Genomic DNA, 17918 nt, shown 5'->3' with positions numbered 1-17918 from the left:
GCCTTCCTCTATAGAATCTTGGTTGGGCAATCCCTTTGCATATTTTTGTTGTTCTTAATTAACCTCTTAATAAAATTTAAATGTTGAATTTAAATATAGGAAGGATTACAACATCAAATATCTTGAGCAGGAGTTCTCGGGTGGGTTCAATATGAAGTTTGGCCAAACCTATCGGGAGTTCCTTAATTGAGAAATTATGGCTTTCATGGGGGATTTCTATGCAAGTGAGTCCATCACTCTTTTATGATGCTAATCTTGAAGGTCAAGATGCCCATTTCCCTTAATGAATACAACCAGTTGTCTCTGTATAAAATTATTGCAAAAGTTTGTAATGGGCAAAGTCATCGAGGAGACTTTTGGTAGGCGCGCAGCTTCTTGATTGCTCATTGATCGCAAATGGAACCATACATTACATGCTACGACAAAGGGGTTGAAGGGTTCAACATTCAAGACTGACTTTGAGAAGGCCTACGATAATGTTGAGTGGGCCTTTGCATTTCGATTTGATTGCTGAGGCGTTGAGTGTTGTAATTCATAAAGATTAAAGCGGTATAGAGATGAAGTTCATTAAGGGTATTAAATTTGAAAACGGAATGCGGCTATCTTTTTTTTTTTTTGTGTGTGTGTGTGTGAAGTGGAAGAGGAAACTCGTCGTTGTTTACGGGCCATGTCATGCAAAAATGGTTAATATATGTGTTGTAAATGTTTGTTCGAAGGCTAAGATGTCTTCATTAGGGGGTCTACTGATTATAATTAAGTCGGGGCTTGTGAGCTTATCATTTTACATGTTATTTAAGATGTCAGAAAGGGTGGAAACTCAATTAGATAAACTCATGAGAGATTTTTTCAGAGAAGATCTGTGAAATAAGAGAAAGTTACGTATGACCAAACTGGAATAAATTTGCTGTGCAAGGAGGGCTCAAACTAATTAGACTACATCTCTAGAATCAAACACTACTTACTAAATGGATCTAACGCTACAACATTGAAGATATTAGTTTTTGGCATGAGTCCCCTTAGCCAACACCAAATACAACCACAATGTCAAAATAATTATTGCCTTCTAGCCCTACTTGTAACTGCCTATAATCGTGATTTGGAGGAACTTTTTGGCATTCATGCTCTTGTTGTCAAGAAATAGAAGAAGATAGAGATTTCAATCTTTGTTTTTTTTTTGGTAAAAAGGCAGTGGAAGATCGATTCTAAGAGTAGAGTTTTTGACTGGGAATATGATCAAATGAGTGGAGTTCCTTTAGTTATTGCAAGGCCATTCTCTAGGCTACTCCAAATCAGATAACCATACTTCGAAGGCTTTCCCTTCCACTGTTCTCCAAAACTCCAATCCAAGAGTTCATTATGTGAAATACCTATGGGCTAGCCTTGCCTTGCCTCCCTTTGATGGTTGATGTTTTCTTTTGGCAACCGAGTAAGAATTCTATTAATGCCACTTACAAAATATACAATCAGTTGCAACTTACGGAATATTTCATCGGCTGTTGTAATTTATTTTAGTTGGAATGTTTTGACCAAATGAAGATTTTAGCAACTCATTATGAATATAATTCCTGAGTCAAGCTAAGCAATGATGTGAAAAGACTTTTAACGTGATCTAAGTTTTCATAAATAGCTTAATACTGTAAAAAAATCCACGTTCTTGAATACGTTCAAAATAAGATGCTATCAATGTCAAATAATCTCCAGAAAATTTTTAAGCTCATCTTTGCAAATTACTTGTTGAGTAATTTCATGAGTGTATTGGAAAAGTAATAGATAATAAACAAATGATCTTCATAAAGTAATAAGTTCATTGTGTTTTAAATTAGTTCCAATTATGCATCACTGTAAATAAATTTTTATAGGCTTATAACAGGACTTAAGTTGAAGTTTGGAATTCTCCTTTCCCACTCATCTGGTCGCCTCTGTTCTACTTTATGTAAACTCAAACATGTTGTTCCTTCACCACTAATTAACGTATATGTCTTGGTTTTGGAAGAGTAAAACGAGTAATATTATAGTACTCAAACATGTTGTTCTACTTCAAAGGTCTTGGGTTTATTCTATCATAAAATATATACATACATGTATATATATGTTTGCAAGATCAGCTCCATTTTATTTATTTGCACCATTTATCCATTTAGAAAATAAATTCACATCAACTTTGAAGCAATAAAATTCGAGTAAGGGGTGGATTAAGTTTTTTTCAGGTTAAACTCGGTTTTAGGATTGAAGCATAGTGGTCGAGCATTGGGTCGGAGTCAAGGAAATCCGCCCCGCCTTGTTGCAATCACTATTCATGTATATGTTCAACAATCCGAGCCACTGTCGGACGTGTCTGAATTCTGAGCAGAAGAAATATATCTGTAAAACCATATGCATTTCAATTATAATATTATATATCATGAAGGTTTTATTACATTGTAACCATTTAGAAAACAAAAAGCATTTCTCAAGCAAGCTGGCAACACAGCCACGATGTGTTTAGACAGAAATAAGCATAAAAACAGACAATTACCCCATAAAGGGAAGATCAATCTTTACTTACATGATGGGCCTGTTATGGCTCAGCAATGAAATCCAAATGGAAAACGAATGATGATTGAGAGATTCATCCATCAAGGTACAGTGTTTTTGCATGCAACATTCAATGTTATAGCAGACATTAATGGGCCATCCCTTCCGAGAGATTTCACATATAAAGCACATCATGAAATGGGTGAAGACGTCGACCATGCAGTCAAATATTTGACGGGGGATAGCAAAGGATGGTGGTCCAATGTATACCATGAAAACGAGATTCACTTGGTAGTTGCGGATATAATAAGCACTAGAGAGAACTAAAATTCTAAAAAAACGACGGTAATGCCACGTTTCATTTCCGGAGGGGTGGCCGGTGTTTATATAAAGATTTAATGCGACGGCGACATAGAAGAAGTTGCTTCCTAGGGTTGGTGCCCATGCCTCCATGAAAGAGACTACACTTGTTTGCTCAATAAAACAGTGAAATCGACTTTTGCTTGTGCACTGTTTCATTCACAATTCTTTGATTGATATAATATTAATAATCTATGAACTTTTATGTGGTTGATGTTAGAATATAGAATATATGTATGAGAGAAAAATAAATTGAGATTTTTATTTTTATTTTTTATATCTCTAGATATAAACTTAATTTGATAATTCGCATGCATTTGTATCTTTTATCGTATCATTATATAACTTGTTTTTCAATAATTCATATATTTGACCACTTGATAATAATTTGACCTATGGTATTGCTTTATAATATAGGACATCTAATACCAACTTTTGCATATGGAAAGTGAAAAGTCAAATATAAGATTAAAAAATCATGAATTATTGAAATAATATCTACCCATGAAAATATACATTTATATCTATTTAAATTCATTTTTTAATTATTGTAACATCAATCATACTAATCGATTTAAAATTTAGGTTAATCTATAAAAATAGTCACTTTTGTTTGCCTCAAGTTACATTTTAGTCACTTATGTTTGAAATTTACGTTTTAGTCACTTATGTTACTATTTTGTTACGAAGTGATCACTCTACCATTAAGTTCTGTTATCTTTCTAACGGTAATCCTACATGGCAGTTGAACTAGATTTTAGATGCCAACTTGGATTTCTAAATGGAATGAAAATAGATTTTTAATTAAAAATTTTAATTAATTAAAATTTTAAACCTAAACTTTAACAAAAAAATCTGTTCATCTCCTCTTTTTAATTTTTCTTCAGTCTCTTCTTTTTTTCAATGATTTTTTTTTTCATTTGATTGGAAAAACTATTATTAATATCAAAATAGTTGAAATCAAATTGACTGCTTCATAAAGATGGATTCAATGGAGGGTTCAGGTATGTCTTCTTTGCATTCCTCTATCTCTTTTATTCAATATTGAAAAACAAAAGATTTGATTTTTTATTGTTTAATAAAACCCTAAATTAAAATTCTTGATATGAATATTAATAACTAAAAGAATTTCAAATAAGAAAAAAGGGATAGTCACAAAGGGATTGTGAACAAACAAGCCGATTCAGGTCAGGAAAAATTGGATTGAGAAACTAATTATTCAAGAACGTGAAGAATTGGAAAATACAATGATTAGGAACAAAAACGATTACAATCTTCTTATTTGTCGACAACCACTTCATTTTAAGTTTTAGAACATAAACTTGTCGGCGAATAAGACATACCTGGACCCTCCATTGAATCCTCTTTTGTTTTTGTAAGTGAATAAAAAATTTTGATGATAATAGCTTTTTTAGTCAATTGAAAAAGAAAACTAAAAAAAGGGGGAGATGAACGGTTTTTTAACTAAGATTTAGCGGTTAAAATTTTTAATTAATTAAATTTATTTAATAAAAAATCTATTCTCATCCCATCAGGAAATCCAAGTTGGCACTTAAAATCTAGTTGGACTGCTACGTAGGATTACTGTTAGGGAGATAACGAAACTTAACGGAAGAGTGATCACTTCATAATAAAATAATAACATAAGTGACTAAAATGTAACCTGAAACAAACAAAACTGACTATTTTTGTAGTTTACCTTAAAATTTAATCAAAAAAATATGTTTCATCTTTTTCGTATTAATTCATTTCTATAGCAAAATTTTAGACACAAATATAATATGTACATTAAATATATCATTTTCTCATTTATTAAACTTAGGGTCAAAGGGTCAATTGAGTTTTTAACTTGATTGGCATGAGCATTGTTGCCAATGTAGGAGGAGGTAGGTTTGAGTGTGCTAAAATGTATTATCTCTTATTTATGTGTTAGGGTGGGGCTACGGGTAATTTTAAATATTTTGTAAAAAAAAAAACCTATAATGAGATTGTTAAAAAAAAAACTTGGGGCCAAAAGGAACGAAAAAAGTTGATTCTAGGTCAAGGGCTTTTCTGTAAGCCCATTTACTTTGAATTAGGCTTTTTGTATAAACCCACTCTGCTAGGACGGAATTTTGAGCAGTGGCCCAACAGCCAAATACCGCCTTAAATCCATTTGGGCCTCTATTACGCAGCGTTTAGATTAGATTCGACGACTCATTTTATTTTAATTTAATTATTATCGCTTTTCACACGCTGTTTGCTGGGGAAAATCGATCTGGGATTTGCTTCTTCAGATTCATTACAGAATACTGGTTTTCCATTGAATGAACATTGTAAACCCAACAATTATTTCCATTATTTATCTCTCAAAAGCCCCTTTAAATGAAGATTTTGCAGTTGGGTTTTCTGCTGACTCTAGTCTCTGGTTTCTCAGCCATTATCATCTACATCACTGGACTCTCCACTCATTGTACGTATCTGACATACGCACACACACATACACATATATACGCACTTATTTGTATTTCTGTTTTTATATTTTGTAGATGGGAATTATCAGCTGACAGATGAAGATTGGCAAGCACTGCAGTCTCTGCAAAGTGGTTTTAAGAAGTGTGTGGTCAGTAATATTAATTTGGGTACATTCATTTTTTTAAGAATTGTGTTGATGTGTTGGAATTCTTGTGGAATTGATGTTTTCTTCTCTCTCTCTCTCTCTTTTAATAAATAAAATCGAATTTGATTTTGTGTTGTGCTTTTATGTTCTTTTTAATGGTATATTATGGTTTATTGTAATTCATACAGACTGCAAATGGGTTAGGTTTACAAGCCATAAGTGGTAAAGATCATTGCCAAGTAACACTAACCTATCCTAGCGACACTGACTCCAAATGGGTAGGTTTCTGTTTTAACGATTCTATTAATTTACATTTTACTCGATTGCGATTTTTTTGAGTGGAATTGTTGATTGAAAAATTCATTTATGTAAACAGAAGGATCCTAAAACTGGAGAAGTTGAAGGCTTATCATTTGAGTTCAATCTTTGTGAAGCAGTTGCCACATGGGAACAGGTGATTTCCCTATTTGTTTCTGCATTCGGTTTGGAGTTTTGTTGGTATAATGTGTTGCTTTTTTTTATGGTTCTTTACTGTTGATTCTTATTTAGCGAGTTTGTTGGTCAGGTGAGGAATAGTACTACAATACTCACTAGGGAGTTCATTGATGCTTTACCAAATGGTTGGGAGGAGTACGCATGGCGGAGGATTAATAAAGGAGTGCTTCTGTGAGTATTGGTTTTTGTGAATGTAGCATTTGAAATAGTTGCTTTTATTTAGTGTATGCATTTATAACATAAATAAGGTTAAGAAAGGAATTTTTTGAAAATACTGATTATTTTGATATCTTGTCTAAAAAGGATATATTTCATATGCTGGATTATTAGGCCGTGTCACTTAGATACAATGTAGCTGCGCAAAGTTTTATGGAGTTTCTTTCTGTATTATAGGAACAACTGTAAGAATAGAACTTTGTGCATGGAAAAGCTTTCACTTGTCCTCCCTGAAACACCCCCTTATGTTCCAAGGCAGTTTGGCCGGTGTGCTGTTATAGGCAACTCTGGGGATCTTCTCAAAACGAGGTTCGGGAAAGAGATAGATAGCTATGATGTTGTCATCAGAGAGAATGGTGCCCCTATTGAGGTTGAGCTGCAGTCATAAAGCTTTCACTTTTTCCTAATTAATTTCTCTCACAATTTTTTCATATGTTGAAATGTTCAATTGCAGAACTATACAGAATATGTGGGCAAGAAAAGTTCATTTCGGCTTCTTAACAGAGGATCTGCCAAAGCTCTTGATAAAGTTGTAGAGTTAGATGGTATTGACATTGTTGCTGTTCTTTAGTTTTTATGCTTCCATAATTCTGAAAGCATGCTAAGTTTTTGAATTTTATAGAAACAAGGCAGGAGGTCTTGATAGTCAAAACTACAATTCATGACATTATGAACCAGATGATTCGGGTTAGTATATTCCATCTAGTTTCTTTCTTTAATTATGATATTTCTCTTAATATATGTCTATCGATCTGTGATTTAACTTCATTAATGGCTCAGAAATAGTTGTTCCCTAGGGCTATGGGCATGTTGCCTATCATTTTTGTTTTCAAAATGATACAAAAGAATATCTTGTTGTTCCTGCTAAAACTTGTGAAGTTTGTTATGAAAAATTGACTGCTTAACCACATCCATTATATTTGAAACATGTGCATGACTGTTATTGAAAGTATTAGTGGCTTAAAACTGACAGATGGAATTTTGGGGGATGTCTTTTATCTTTGTTGCCATGGTTTCCTCCTTCTGAAATAAACTTAAAAGGACTTGTTTTTTTTTTTTTATGCAGGACATTCCAATAAGAAATCCTGTATATCTCATGCTAGGTGCATCCTTTGGTTCAGCTGCAAAAGGGACAGGGCTTAAGGCTCTTGAATTTGCTCTCTCTATATGTGATTCAGTGGATATGTATGGTTTCACTGTGGATCCGGGTTATAAAGAATGGTACTCTTCCTTTTAACTATTTTCTTCGCAAGTTAACAATTTAATTATGTCTATGTGACCGGAAAAAAAATTTTGATGCTCTCCCAGGACTAGATATTTCTCAGAATCTCGGAAAGGCCACACACCTTTGCATGGCAGGGCTTATTACCAGATGATGGAGTGTTTGGGTGTATGCTCTCTCTCCCTCTCTCACATTGAAATCTTTATGTGGATTTGGTCTTTTGAGTTAATAATAAGAGAAGTTCTCTTTTGTATGACTATTAGTAGGAAGAGGCACAAATTCTCTTCTTCTTTTTTTTTTTTCCGATGTACCTACAATCCTTTCACAATTAGTCTTGAGATATCAATTTCTTTGACAAACTTTTATCTGATCTTTTTAAGCTAATCAAAATCCATTCTCCTATGCGGTTGGATCCAAACCGAGCTGTGAAGTGGGTGCCAAGTCAAACTGCTATTAGAGCTGCTAGAATTGCATCAGAGAAATTGTTGAGGTACTATTTTCTTTGCTTCCGTTTACAGTAATTAATAATGGGTGATAATTCAGAGGCTATGTTGTACGACACATGATTTGCTCATGGTTTTGGGGACTTGCTTGTGATGATAATGGATCTAACCGCTAAACAAATGTTTGAGAATATACTACTAACCTTAAGCTACTATAGAACAAAGATATCATTGCTCCTGTTATGGGTCATTTGCTACTGAAATCAGTTTTTATCATGGAAGCTTCTGAAATCTCATTTTTCAGCTTTTGCGAAACCTCGATGTTCATCTCTAAAAGCACCTATTTGACTCATCAGTGTTTTTTGAGATTAGAGAAACTGCATAGAAGCTACACAAAATACACTAACAGAGTGTAAAAATGTTAACTCCTGTCTGCATTTGCATATTGTTTCTCAAGAGTCTTTTATGGCGTTTAATGTTAAGAGAGTGATTAGCACAGTGTGATTAGATTAATTTTGATATAATGACAAGTTGGCAACTAAGTATTCCAGCTTAAGGTTGTGTTCCTGAAAATGAAATAAATGCAAGTTAAAGAAGCAAGTTCCAGTGTAAAAATCTTTAATAAATTCTGTAGGAGGGTTGGAGCTGGATCTGAAGACCTGCTTAGTTCGTGCTCGATATTGAAGAAGCAAGTTAAAAGGAAACATATGTCGATCTCTAGTCTCAGAAAGGCTGCTGTTGACCACCAAAAATTTGTGAAAGGCACAACAATGTATCCATTGGAGCATAATCCTGGACATGGTCAGCTTTGCACGGTTCCCGCTGATTGAATCCAAGCTAAACCTCACTTGACCGACCTCACCTGGAGGTAATTGGCAAAATCTGTGAAATTATTGCTTGACATAGTTCACACAGAAATTAAAGGATGAAAAAATCGGAGGGCAATACTGTCTACACTTCAAGCGTCTACAACAAGCATACTGATTTAAAAGATTCTTTTAGGGAGTGAATATTCAGGCTGCACAACCTTTTAAGTTCCCTTTATTCAAAAAGCAAAGCATAGATTAGGAGGTCAAGTTTACGAAACTTGGTGTCTGCATTCGTTTGTACTTTTCAGTGCTAATAGAGTCTAACCTGTATTCATGAGATCTTATTGGATTTTGGAAGCTGGCTACATAATTCCTAAGACTAACGGTTGGGACCTAAATCATTCATGGTGTTCCATGAAAATCAAAAGAAGCAGAAGTGTGAACATTCATTTGGAACTCGGAAACTTCTTAGTGAGAATGTAAACAAAAGAAATTTCATTTCTATTTCTAGCCATTAAAGGGTTTGAAATTGCAAAGAACATTCTAAATCATTGTTTCTTTGCATCAAATGACCTTTTTTTTTCCAAGAAATTTGTTGAAATCTCGTGTGGGAAAAGTCGGTTGATTTCTAGATATATTACTCTTTTGGTTGGTTTTAGTCAATGGTTTACTTGTCACAAAGATGTTATTTTTATTTTAATCGGGTTCTCCCTCTCCAGTCAAGCATACATATGTAAGATATAAAATTAAATTACTTATGCGAAATGTTTTTGAATTATTATGTGATTTTATAGCAAAAACTGAAACATTTTGACATTACAAAGAAGAAGTGAACATACGTAATATGTAATAGTGATGTCCCGACATGAATGAAAATTTGCGGATTAATTCCAGTTCAAGCATCATTCAACTTTGTTTCCCTTTGAGTAGGAAAAGAGTGAAACGTGTCCTAGGTCACAATTTCCCAGTCTTTCTCTTCACTTCATTTGTTTCACTTTCTCTCTCCTCCCATTACCAATTCGGTGGAGAGAATAAACATGGTGGATATACAGCCATCGGATGCCCCTCTAAACGGCGTCGCGGCGCCCCTCGCGGTTGCTTCATCCGAGACCGTTGGATCCAAACGCCAGAGACGTGCCAGCGTTCGCTTAGGCGACATCGGCGGGGACCAACCTTACGATTCTCATTTCCGACGCTCCTCCTCCTCTTCCTCCGCCGCCGCTTCCAAGCAGTGGAAACACCAACCCCATCTCTCCTTAACTCCCTCAGTCGCCACTGCGACTGCTAAATCGTCCAAGACTCGCGCCCTAACCAACCTCAGCACCGACTTCAACGCCAACAACGAAACCGTCGATAACGAAAGAGAACCTAACAATAACACCAATTTGGACGCTGTCGCAATTAGTAGTTGGAGAGTCAAGGATCTCAAGAAACGGGGCCCCGCTACGAAACGGGTTCGATCCAATTGGGTTCCTAAATTCGACGATTCCAGCGGCGGAAACGTCAATATCAACGGCAACAACAACAACACTAACAGCAATAATGTGGAAACCGAGGAAAAATACAGTGGCGGCGAAGATAACGATGATTTCGAGTTGGAGAACTCGGAAAGTCCCATGAAAGACCACAGTCCGATACATTCTTTGGATAATTTGCTGGTGGATGGCAATGAAAGGGAAGTTCTTTATCATGGGAGTAATCACAGGAGGCCAATTCGGACTCGGGTTTCTGATGGGGTGGAGTTATCTGGGCCATCAGATACCGAAATGAGACGGTGTGAGGAAGATGGGGTTAGAATATGGTTGAATAGTTTGGGGTTAGGAAGGTATGCCCCGGTTTTCAAAATCCATGAAGTGGACGATGAGATTTTGCCATTGTTGACATTAGAGGATTTGAAGGATATGGGAATAAATGCAGTTGGTTCTCGAAGGAAAATGTTTTGTGCAATCCAGAAGCTTGGCAAAGGCTTTTCCTGACTTTTTTGAGTTATGGTTATTGGGTTTCTGAAAGCATTATTTTTATCAGCCATGGAGATGTAAGACTTTGAGCCTTATTAGCTTTTTTTATATCTTTTACCCTCTTTTTGTAGTGAAAAGTAGGAGAATCTGTAGGTTTTTTTTTTTTGTTAGTGTTGCAAATTCTTTGCAGTGTATTGTGCTAACTATTGTTGAGAACTTTAATGGAAAACAATGAGATAATATCAGCTTTTCTTTTGTTTAAAGGAAAGTGATTGACAAAAGTGATTTCAATCTACTTCGGCCATAATTCTCATTGGGTTAGGCTTTATCATACGCTATCTCGTATTGATTATGCATAAGATCGCAACTTTATATAGCCTAAAGTTCCATAAGGTATCATAACTTTCTATAGCCTAAAATTCTATGGCATGGATATCTGTTTCTAATTTAACTAACTTATTTCTTTCCCTAGCACACCTTGGTAAAAAAATGTGCTTGTGAAACAGTGATATGTTTTGCATTCCCTTAGATTAATTAAGAAAGTAATTTATGCTTTTGTGAGTACATTCTGGTCTGTAAACATCTTGGTTCAGTGAAGAAAAAACAAGCAAACAAAAAGAATACACTTCCCACTGCTGCCATAGTTGTATTTTTGTTTTTTCTTGAATTAATGAATTGATGATAGGCATTACTGAAGAGAGGAGCAACCATTAAAAGCTTAATCTATGTGGTCTTTAAGGAAATCCAAGTTTGTTTTCTTGAGCTTCTATCCTCTTTGTCAGTTTAATATGTGTAGTTGTGTGAAGTATTCACGGGCTTACTCTTTTTTCTCTGTCAAGTTCTGTGCCGATTTGTTTGCCAGTCTGACCTAGCTGGTCCTGCTGTGGGAACTGTTGAATGCATTGCTCATAATTTCACCTTCATTTAAAGCAAAGCCAGTTCTAGTGGATCTTTGTTTGAGCATACGCATGAATTTGTTGTATATCGTTTATATCTTCTTGGGAAGAATAGAGTTGGCATTTTTGTAGCATATGTCAAGAAACATGTATGAACAAGGATTTATATGCAGAAAGGAAATTGCCTTCAAATCTGTCTTGGTGAGAACAGTGTTAAAATGGAAGCTGAAATGAGGGAGGTAAGCATCATCTGAATTCCCCAAGTTCCTTACTGGCATGCTTGCTTGTGCGGGCAATGAAATTTGCTGTGAATATGTTACTGGGATCTAAAATCTTTCACAGGCAGATGTTAAGATTTATATGATGAAGCAGTCTTTCCCCTAAAATTGTGATCTCACCTTTGGTGCATTTTAGTCAATATCCACCATTTGCACATTGGCATATGTTATAACTGAGCTGTCCATTAAAACCATTCCGTTTTGAGTAGTTGCAAATGACTTATTCAGAGGATTAAAAAGTTGACTAGTATTATTTTGTTAACCCTTTTAATATTTGTCACTTACAGGTATGGTTCTGTACTCCAATTCTGGTTTCTCATTGAGAAGTTGATATGCTAGACTTGGGTAGGTTCATGAATCTTTTCTTTTTTTTTTTCTTAAGATTAAGAGTGCATTTTGTGATATATCATTTTACTTTCTTAGAAATTTAATTAATGGGATACATTTTGAGAATGTAATTTTTATTCAGGAAGGAAAATTATTTTTCCTCTTATTTAGTTGGAAAGTTTGAACTTCATGTAAAATTTTAAAATTTAATCAAATATTAATTTTGAAATAATGTTTTGGTTTATTTTTATTAAGAATGAATAAATTAATATTACTAAACATATATTGAATCAGGTTTGATAATAATCAACTACCTTTTGTTAATAATAAATTTTATTTAAAATGTTAAAATTAGTAAAATTGTATTATTATTTTTTAATTCTTAGTCCTCAACTGTACAATAAACTAAACATATCTATATAAGTCTTCACAGATTTTAATTAAAACAGTCTCATATATACTGATATTACTTTATTAATGATAACATTACCATAGAATCTGGAGATGAAAAAGTACCAAATGACATTTAAGTTTTCTTTTTCCACTAAATAATCAAGTCAAACCAAACTTGAAGAAATGCGATATTGTCCTTAACAAAAGTTGAGCTTTAAAAATAAAACTGGATTGGATGCAAGTCAGACATTTAAACCTCGGATTTTGAATCAAACAGTAGCAACTCAAACTTGATTCGATTATACTCCTAATCACAGAAATATGTACCAGCTTGATATATCTGCTCGAGTTTCTAAACTCCACGACAATGTATCAGTAGCCTATTGGTTGACCCAAAAAGTCCAATTGAATTAAATCAAAATTAGTACCCATATACATTAATTGAATAAAAATCCAGAGAAGATCATGTCCAAAACACGCAGTGATAAGTACTGCTACAAACACGTAAGAAAATCTTAGAATGCCCAGGCTATTTGGTTCTACAAACAAACTTCCCCCTGATTTTCAGAGAGATTACAACAATCAAACATTGCGGCTAACGAAGAATTCCTATTCAAACATCAATTTTACGGTACCTGCTAGAAGCAAAGCAAGCAATTCAACGTCAGCCTGTTTCAAAAACCCTTCAGTCCAACTTGATTGTGTCTTTCCCCGGCTGCTGCTGTTGCTGGTCCTGCTGCTGCTTATTAGGCTCTGCAGGAAAGTATTTTATGCCCACCATATCACCAACCTGACTAATAACCTGCCATGAAAGATATTATCATTAACAATATCAGATAACACTTTGAAACCCTTACATACTGCACTCTATTTAAGATCTCCGATATACAGTCAGGGACGAAGGAAGCAGATTGCGTAATTACCTCTAGCGCTTTAAGAAGGTCTTCCTTGGTGTGCGAGGCAGAAATGCAAATACGTGCCCTGGCTAAAAGTAGTGGGGTGGCAGGGAAAGCAACTGTAACAACAGCAACCTGTGACAGCAGGACATTTTCAATAACTGGTCAGAACACCTTGTACAGAGTGATGCATGCGCTGTGAACATAGCAATAATTAATGGCAGATATTACGATGCAATTTCATGTACAGCTCAAATTGGATGCAGCTCACATTTTGTTTGAGGCACTCTCGAGAAAATGCAGGGATTTTTGCTGGATTGTAAAGCATTATAGGCATTACAGGGGAATCATTGTCTCCAAGGACCTCAAAACCCATTTTTTGTAGTTCTGACCTGAAAAAGTTGCTATTCTCACGTATCCTTGCAAGTTTTTGAGCGCCTAAATTAATACAAAAAAGCCTCCTCAAGTCGTCACAAAAAGAAATGATGATCCAAATGTGAAAAGCACAACAGAAGTTAAATAGTCTTAGAGAGAGAAAATGTGATATCCTACCTCTGCTAGAACCATCCTCTCCAAGAATAACCTTTATTGAAGATATAATTTGCTGTGCAGCTGGAGGTGATATTGATGTTGCATATAGATGAGCAGGACATGTGTACTTAAGATATTGTATAAGTTCCTGAATCGACATGGGAACGTATTATTGATGAGATTTGTAGGACCAATTCATGCGACCATCCAAATTGAGCTTGACAATTAATGGAACATAACAAAAATGACAACTATCCGAGGTGACTTTTAAAAGATCCAGAGACGTTAGCAATTAGCAAAGCAACAAACCTTGGACCCAGCAATATAACCACCACAAGACCCAAAAGATTTTGTAAAAGTTCCCATCATGATATCCACATCAGCAGTGTCCACTCCTAAGAGTTCACATACGCCTCTTCCAGTTTTTCCCACAGCCCCAATGCTGTGAGCCTCATCCAAATAAACATAAGCCTGAAACAAAGGGGAGATTAGCACACAAGATTTAGGTCTAGAAACAAAAATGATGTAAGAAAATGCATTACAAAAGTAGTCGGACAAGTCTATGTAATTGTAGGAAATCATTATAAAACAAGATATATGTAGAATTAGCTGTTTCCAGGTGAAGGTAACTCAACCTTGTTTAGTGTCTAACAGCTCTAAATTATTTCATTTTTTTTTCTTTTCCATTTATTAATTGATCTTTAATTGAGTGAAGAAAAGGAAACTAGGACAAGCTTAAAGTATAATCATAAAAAAAATGATCGTTATATCAACTGGCATTACCTTGTACTTCTTGCATATGGCAACAATCTCAGGGAGCTTACAAAGTTCGCCTTCCATACTATAAATACCCTCCACGACAACAATTATCTTCTTCCATGGCCTATGTGTCCTGGGCTGTCCGTCAGCAATTTGTTCTCTCAGAACTTTTTCCAAATGAGAAGGAGCTAAATAGAAAGAGTAATTTACTTATATCAGTATAATTATACATCAATAAATTTATTAAGTTTCAAATACCACATACAACTTACTATTATGTTGAAAAACTCGGATAGTAGCTCCTGAGCCTCGAGCACCATTGACAATAGAGTTGTGGTTTAATGAATCACTAATAATTAATCCTCCCTGTGGGTATATGCAAAGAAAAATAATAATGACAATAATCAGAGAGAAACGACCAGAAGGAAGTTTATATATGAAATTTTCAAGTGTACACTCAAGCTAACATTGTGTTTATACCTTTCCAATTATGACAGGAAGAATAGCAGAGTTTGTCACATAGCCCATGCCGAAGACTACAGCAGCAGGCTTCCCAACAAAATTCGCAACACATTCCTCCAGTTCTTTATGCAGTGTTGTAGTTCCTGGTACGAAAAAGGAAAGTCAAAGATTTCAGATAACTGGGTGTGCGACCAAACAGACTACAGCACAAAATTAAAAATGTATACCTCCTTCAACACGAGTACTACAAGTGCTTGCCGAAAATCTACATAATGAATCAATTACACGGGGCGTGCAATATTCATCAGCTGCTGCGAAGCCAAGATAATTGTATGATCCCAAGTTAAGACACCTGCTTATCTTGTCAGTTCGCCTGTAAGCAACAACACAATAGTCAGCATAAGCTTGTGACATAGATATTTAGCAATCAAGCTATTTATCCCAATCATTCACCTAAGAAGAACAAATTTTAGATTTCATATCTTCTGTGTATTGTACAAATGCGGTAATAAAACAAAGTTATACAACAAATGGCTGTAGAATAAGTTAAAGGGAGCTTCAAATAGGATTGAAAAGTGAAAGCAAATCAGAAGCCTCACTTCAATGTTTTATTATTGTCATTGGAGTAGCGCTCCACTACATCAAACCAAGCATCTGGAGCACTCGCTATCGGTCTTCCGAAACAATCCTACGGAGGTGAAATGTAAGACATGTTAACAGCACAATCATGCGACTGAAAGTCAGCTAAGTTGCAAACAGACTGTTTAAGATCAAAATTGAGCTAACTTAGTTTTCAACGATAAAATACGAACAAGAACAAGAATAGAATAATAAACTAAGATCAGTAACCAAATTTAGATAATAACATTGATTTTCTCGAACGATTTCAAGAAAAGAAAGGAAATACCTGAATACGAAGATACAAGCGCCGAGTATAGAAATCTTCAAGTCCTAAACAGATCGGCGCATATCCCTACAGAATTTAAATAAACAAAAAAATCGTCACGCAACTTCATTTTTATCCACGCATTTTTTGAAGGAGCATCTAATCTAATAATGGGGATTCTATTAAGAAAACGATTTAAAAAAAAAAAAGAGAAAAGAAGCGGGAGAAGAACCTCAAGATTGCTGGCGTGCCACCAATCGAAGATTTTCCTGAAGAAATCACGGAATTGGCCAAACGCGAAGAGAAGGCCATAGCTGAAATACGTGGTTAGAGCGGTCAAATACGGAATTGTGATCATTTTTTTCTCGATTTCTCTACCTGTTTTCTCTTTATCTCTCTTCGGATAAATTACGGGGAAACGGAAAAGTACTTCTATGATTTAGATCTGAAAATTTAGAAAACTTCTGAAGATTTGTATTTATTTATGCCTTCAACTGATAGAAAAAAAAGAGATCGGAGACATTCAAAGAAAAACTCTCTGAAGAGAGAGAAAGAGAGCCATAGAATTGGATTGACCAATCTCTTCTACGGTTTTACTTTTCAATTTTTTTAAAACAAAAAAAGAAAATTCGCTTGTTTCTGTACAAAACAAGGGAAAAATAGGGTTGGCATCAGGGGTAGTGCAAGCGGTTTTTTCTTTGACTAACGCCACATTGATTTTTTAGAATAAATACGTAGTTATATTTATAGGATTATCGAAAATTATAATCAATACAGCCTAATAATAATAACTATATCATAGCATACGAGAAAAAATAAAATTATTTGTAAAAATAAATATAAATAATAAATGAAGTTTTAGTTGAATAATTATATAATTAATTTTGAAAAATAAGGATATTTTTATTTATTTTAATTGAGTTAGTACTTGTGATACAAAATTAAAGTGTTTTTTTAGATGTTACTTTCAAACAATAACAATTTTAGGATTTGAAATGAGTTTTAGGGTAATATTTAGATAAACTCTCACAATAAGGAGGATTTTAGGATTTGAATTCAATCCAAATGCTTGAGAACGAAGTCTACTACTACTAGGGATGGCAATAGAGTATGATGGGCTGGATATTGTTAAATTTATTACCACTCCATAATTGGTACGTTCCGTTTTACCACTCATCCCGCTCCATTGTAGATGTACAATTTTAAAAACCAATATGAGTTGACCTTCATTAATGTGGAAGCATCCATCTCCGCCCTATTTTGTTTTTCTGCTTGCCTTCAAATTAATTTTTCAACTATCTTTAATATTTTCAATCCTTTTAAAGTAAAGTCAATATTCAAAACATAATTCTTCAAAAAATATTTAAACATAAAATATTTGATTTTTTTATATTTTATATTTTTACCATTTTAATAATTTATATATACAATGATAATTTTATATAATGGAACGAGTCAGGATAAGGTAAGCAATTACCGTTGTAAACGGGCCAATTTTCCCGGGCCCACATCAGAATCAAAATCCAAAATAAAAATAATAAATAAACAAAACATCAAATATTAACGGTCCATTAAATGTCCCAACTAATACACCAAGCCCAATGAGCCCAGAAGCCCAAACACGATACCCCAACCACAAGAACAGGCCCAAAAGCCAAAACCAAGGCAGAACCCTAGCCTCTGCTTGCGCCGCAGCTAGCCTCCAGCGCCTCCATATGCTGCAGGGTTTTAGTAGCCACACTACGTCCGCGCCTCCGTACGCCTCACGCGAAGGGCCAGCGCATGCCCCGTACTCCGTACCTGCAAACAAACGAGACAAACACAGCAACAAATACGAACAAAGAAGAAAATTGTATTTTATTTTATTTTATTTT

At 34.8% G+C, this 17918-nt stretch overlaps 3 protein-coding genes across 3 annotated transcripts; 2 read left to right on the top strand and 1 right to left on the bottom strand.

Moving 5' to 3' along the window:
* Nucleotides 1–5050: 5050 nt before the first annotated feature.
* Nucleotides 5051–9249, top strand: LOC108479715 (sialyltransferase-like protein 2). The gene is made up of 12 exons (XM_017782460.2): nucleotides 5051–5326; nucleotides 5403–5476; nucleotides 5662–5751; nucleotides 5850–5927; nucleotides 6039–6139; nucleotides 6362–6554; nucleotides 6639–6729; nucleotides 6807–6871; nucleotides 7251–7405; nucleotides 7493–7574; nucleotides 7787–7896; nucleotides 8484–9249. The coding sequence occupies exons 1-12, from the start codon at nucleotides 5239–5241 to the stop codon at nucleotides 8677–8679; spliced, it is 1323 nt and encodes a 440-aa protein (XP_017637949.1). The 5' UTR covers nucleotides 5051–5238; the 3' UTR covers nucleotides 8680–9249.
* Nucleotides 9250–9695: 446 nt separating this feature from the next.
* LOC108479717 (uncharacterized) lies at nucleotides 9696–12349 on the top strand. The gene is made up of 3 exons (XM_053023610.1): nucleotides 9696–10693; nucleotides 11686–11751; nucleotides 12078–12349. The coding sequence occupies exon 1, from the start codon at nucleotides 9696–9698 to the stop codon at nucleotides 10632–10634; it is 939 nt and encodes a 312-aa protein (XP_052879570.1). The 3' UTR covers nucleotides 10635–10693; nucleotides 11686–11751; nucleotides 12078–12349.
* Nucleotides 12350–12897: 548 nt separating this feature from the next.
* On the bottom strand, nucleotides 12898–16765 carry LOC108479855 (long chain base biosynthesis protein 2a). Its single transcript, XM_017782678.2, has 12 exons — nucleotides 16277–16765; nucleotides 16066–16131; nucleotides 15758–15846; nucleotides 15386–15531; nucleotides 15177–15301; nucleotides 14969–15062; nucleotides 14721–14884; nucleotides 14247–14408; nucleotides 13959–14085; nucleotides 13678–13844; nucleotides 13434–13541; nucleotides 12898–13312 (listed from the first exon to the last, which is right to left on the bottom strand). The coding sequence occupies exons 1-12, from the start codon at nucleotides 16400–16402 to the stop codon at nucleotides 13196–13198; spliced, it is 1491 nt and encodes a 496-aa protein (XP_017638167.1). The 5' UTR covers nucleotides 16403–16765; the 3' UTR covers nucleotides 12898–13195.
* Nucleotides 16766–17918: the final 1153 nt, after the last annotated feature.

Source organism: Gossypium arboreum, chromosome 12 (genome assembly GCF_025698485.1).
Source record: "Gossypium arboreum isolate Shixiya-1 chromosome 12, ASM2569848v2, whole genome shotgun sequence".
Lineage (NCBI taxonomy): Eukaryota > Viridiplantae > Streptophyta > Magnoliopsida > Malvales > Malvaceae > Gossypium > Gossypium arboreum.
This window is presented reverse-complemented; position numbering and strand designations above follow the sequence as displayed.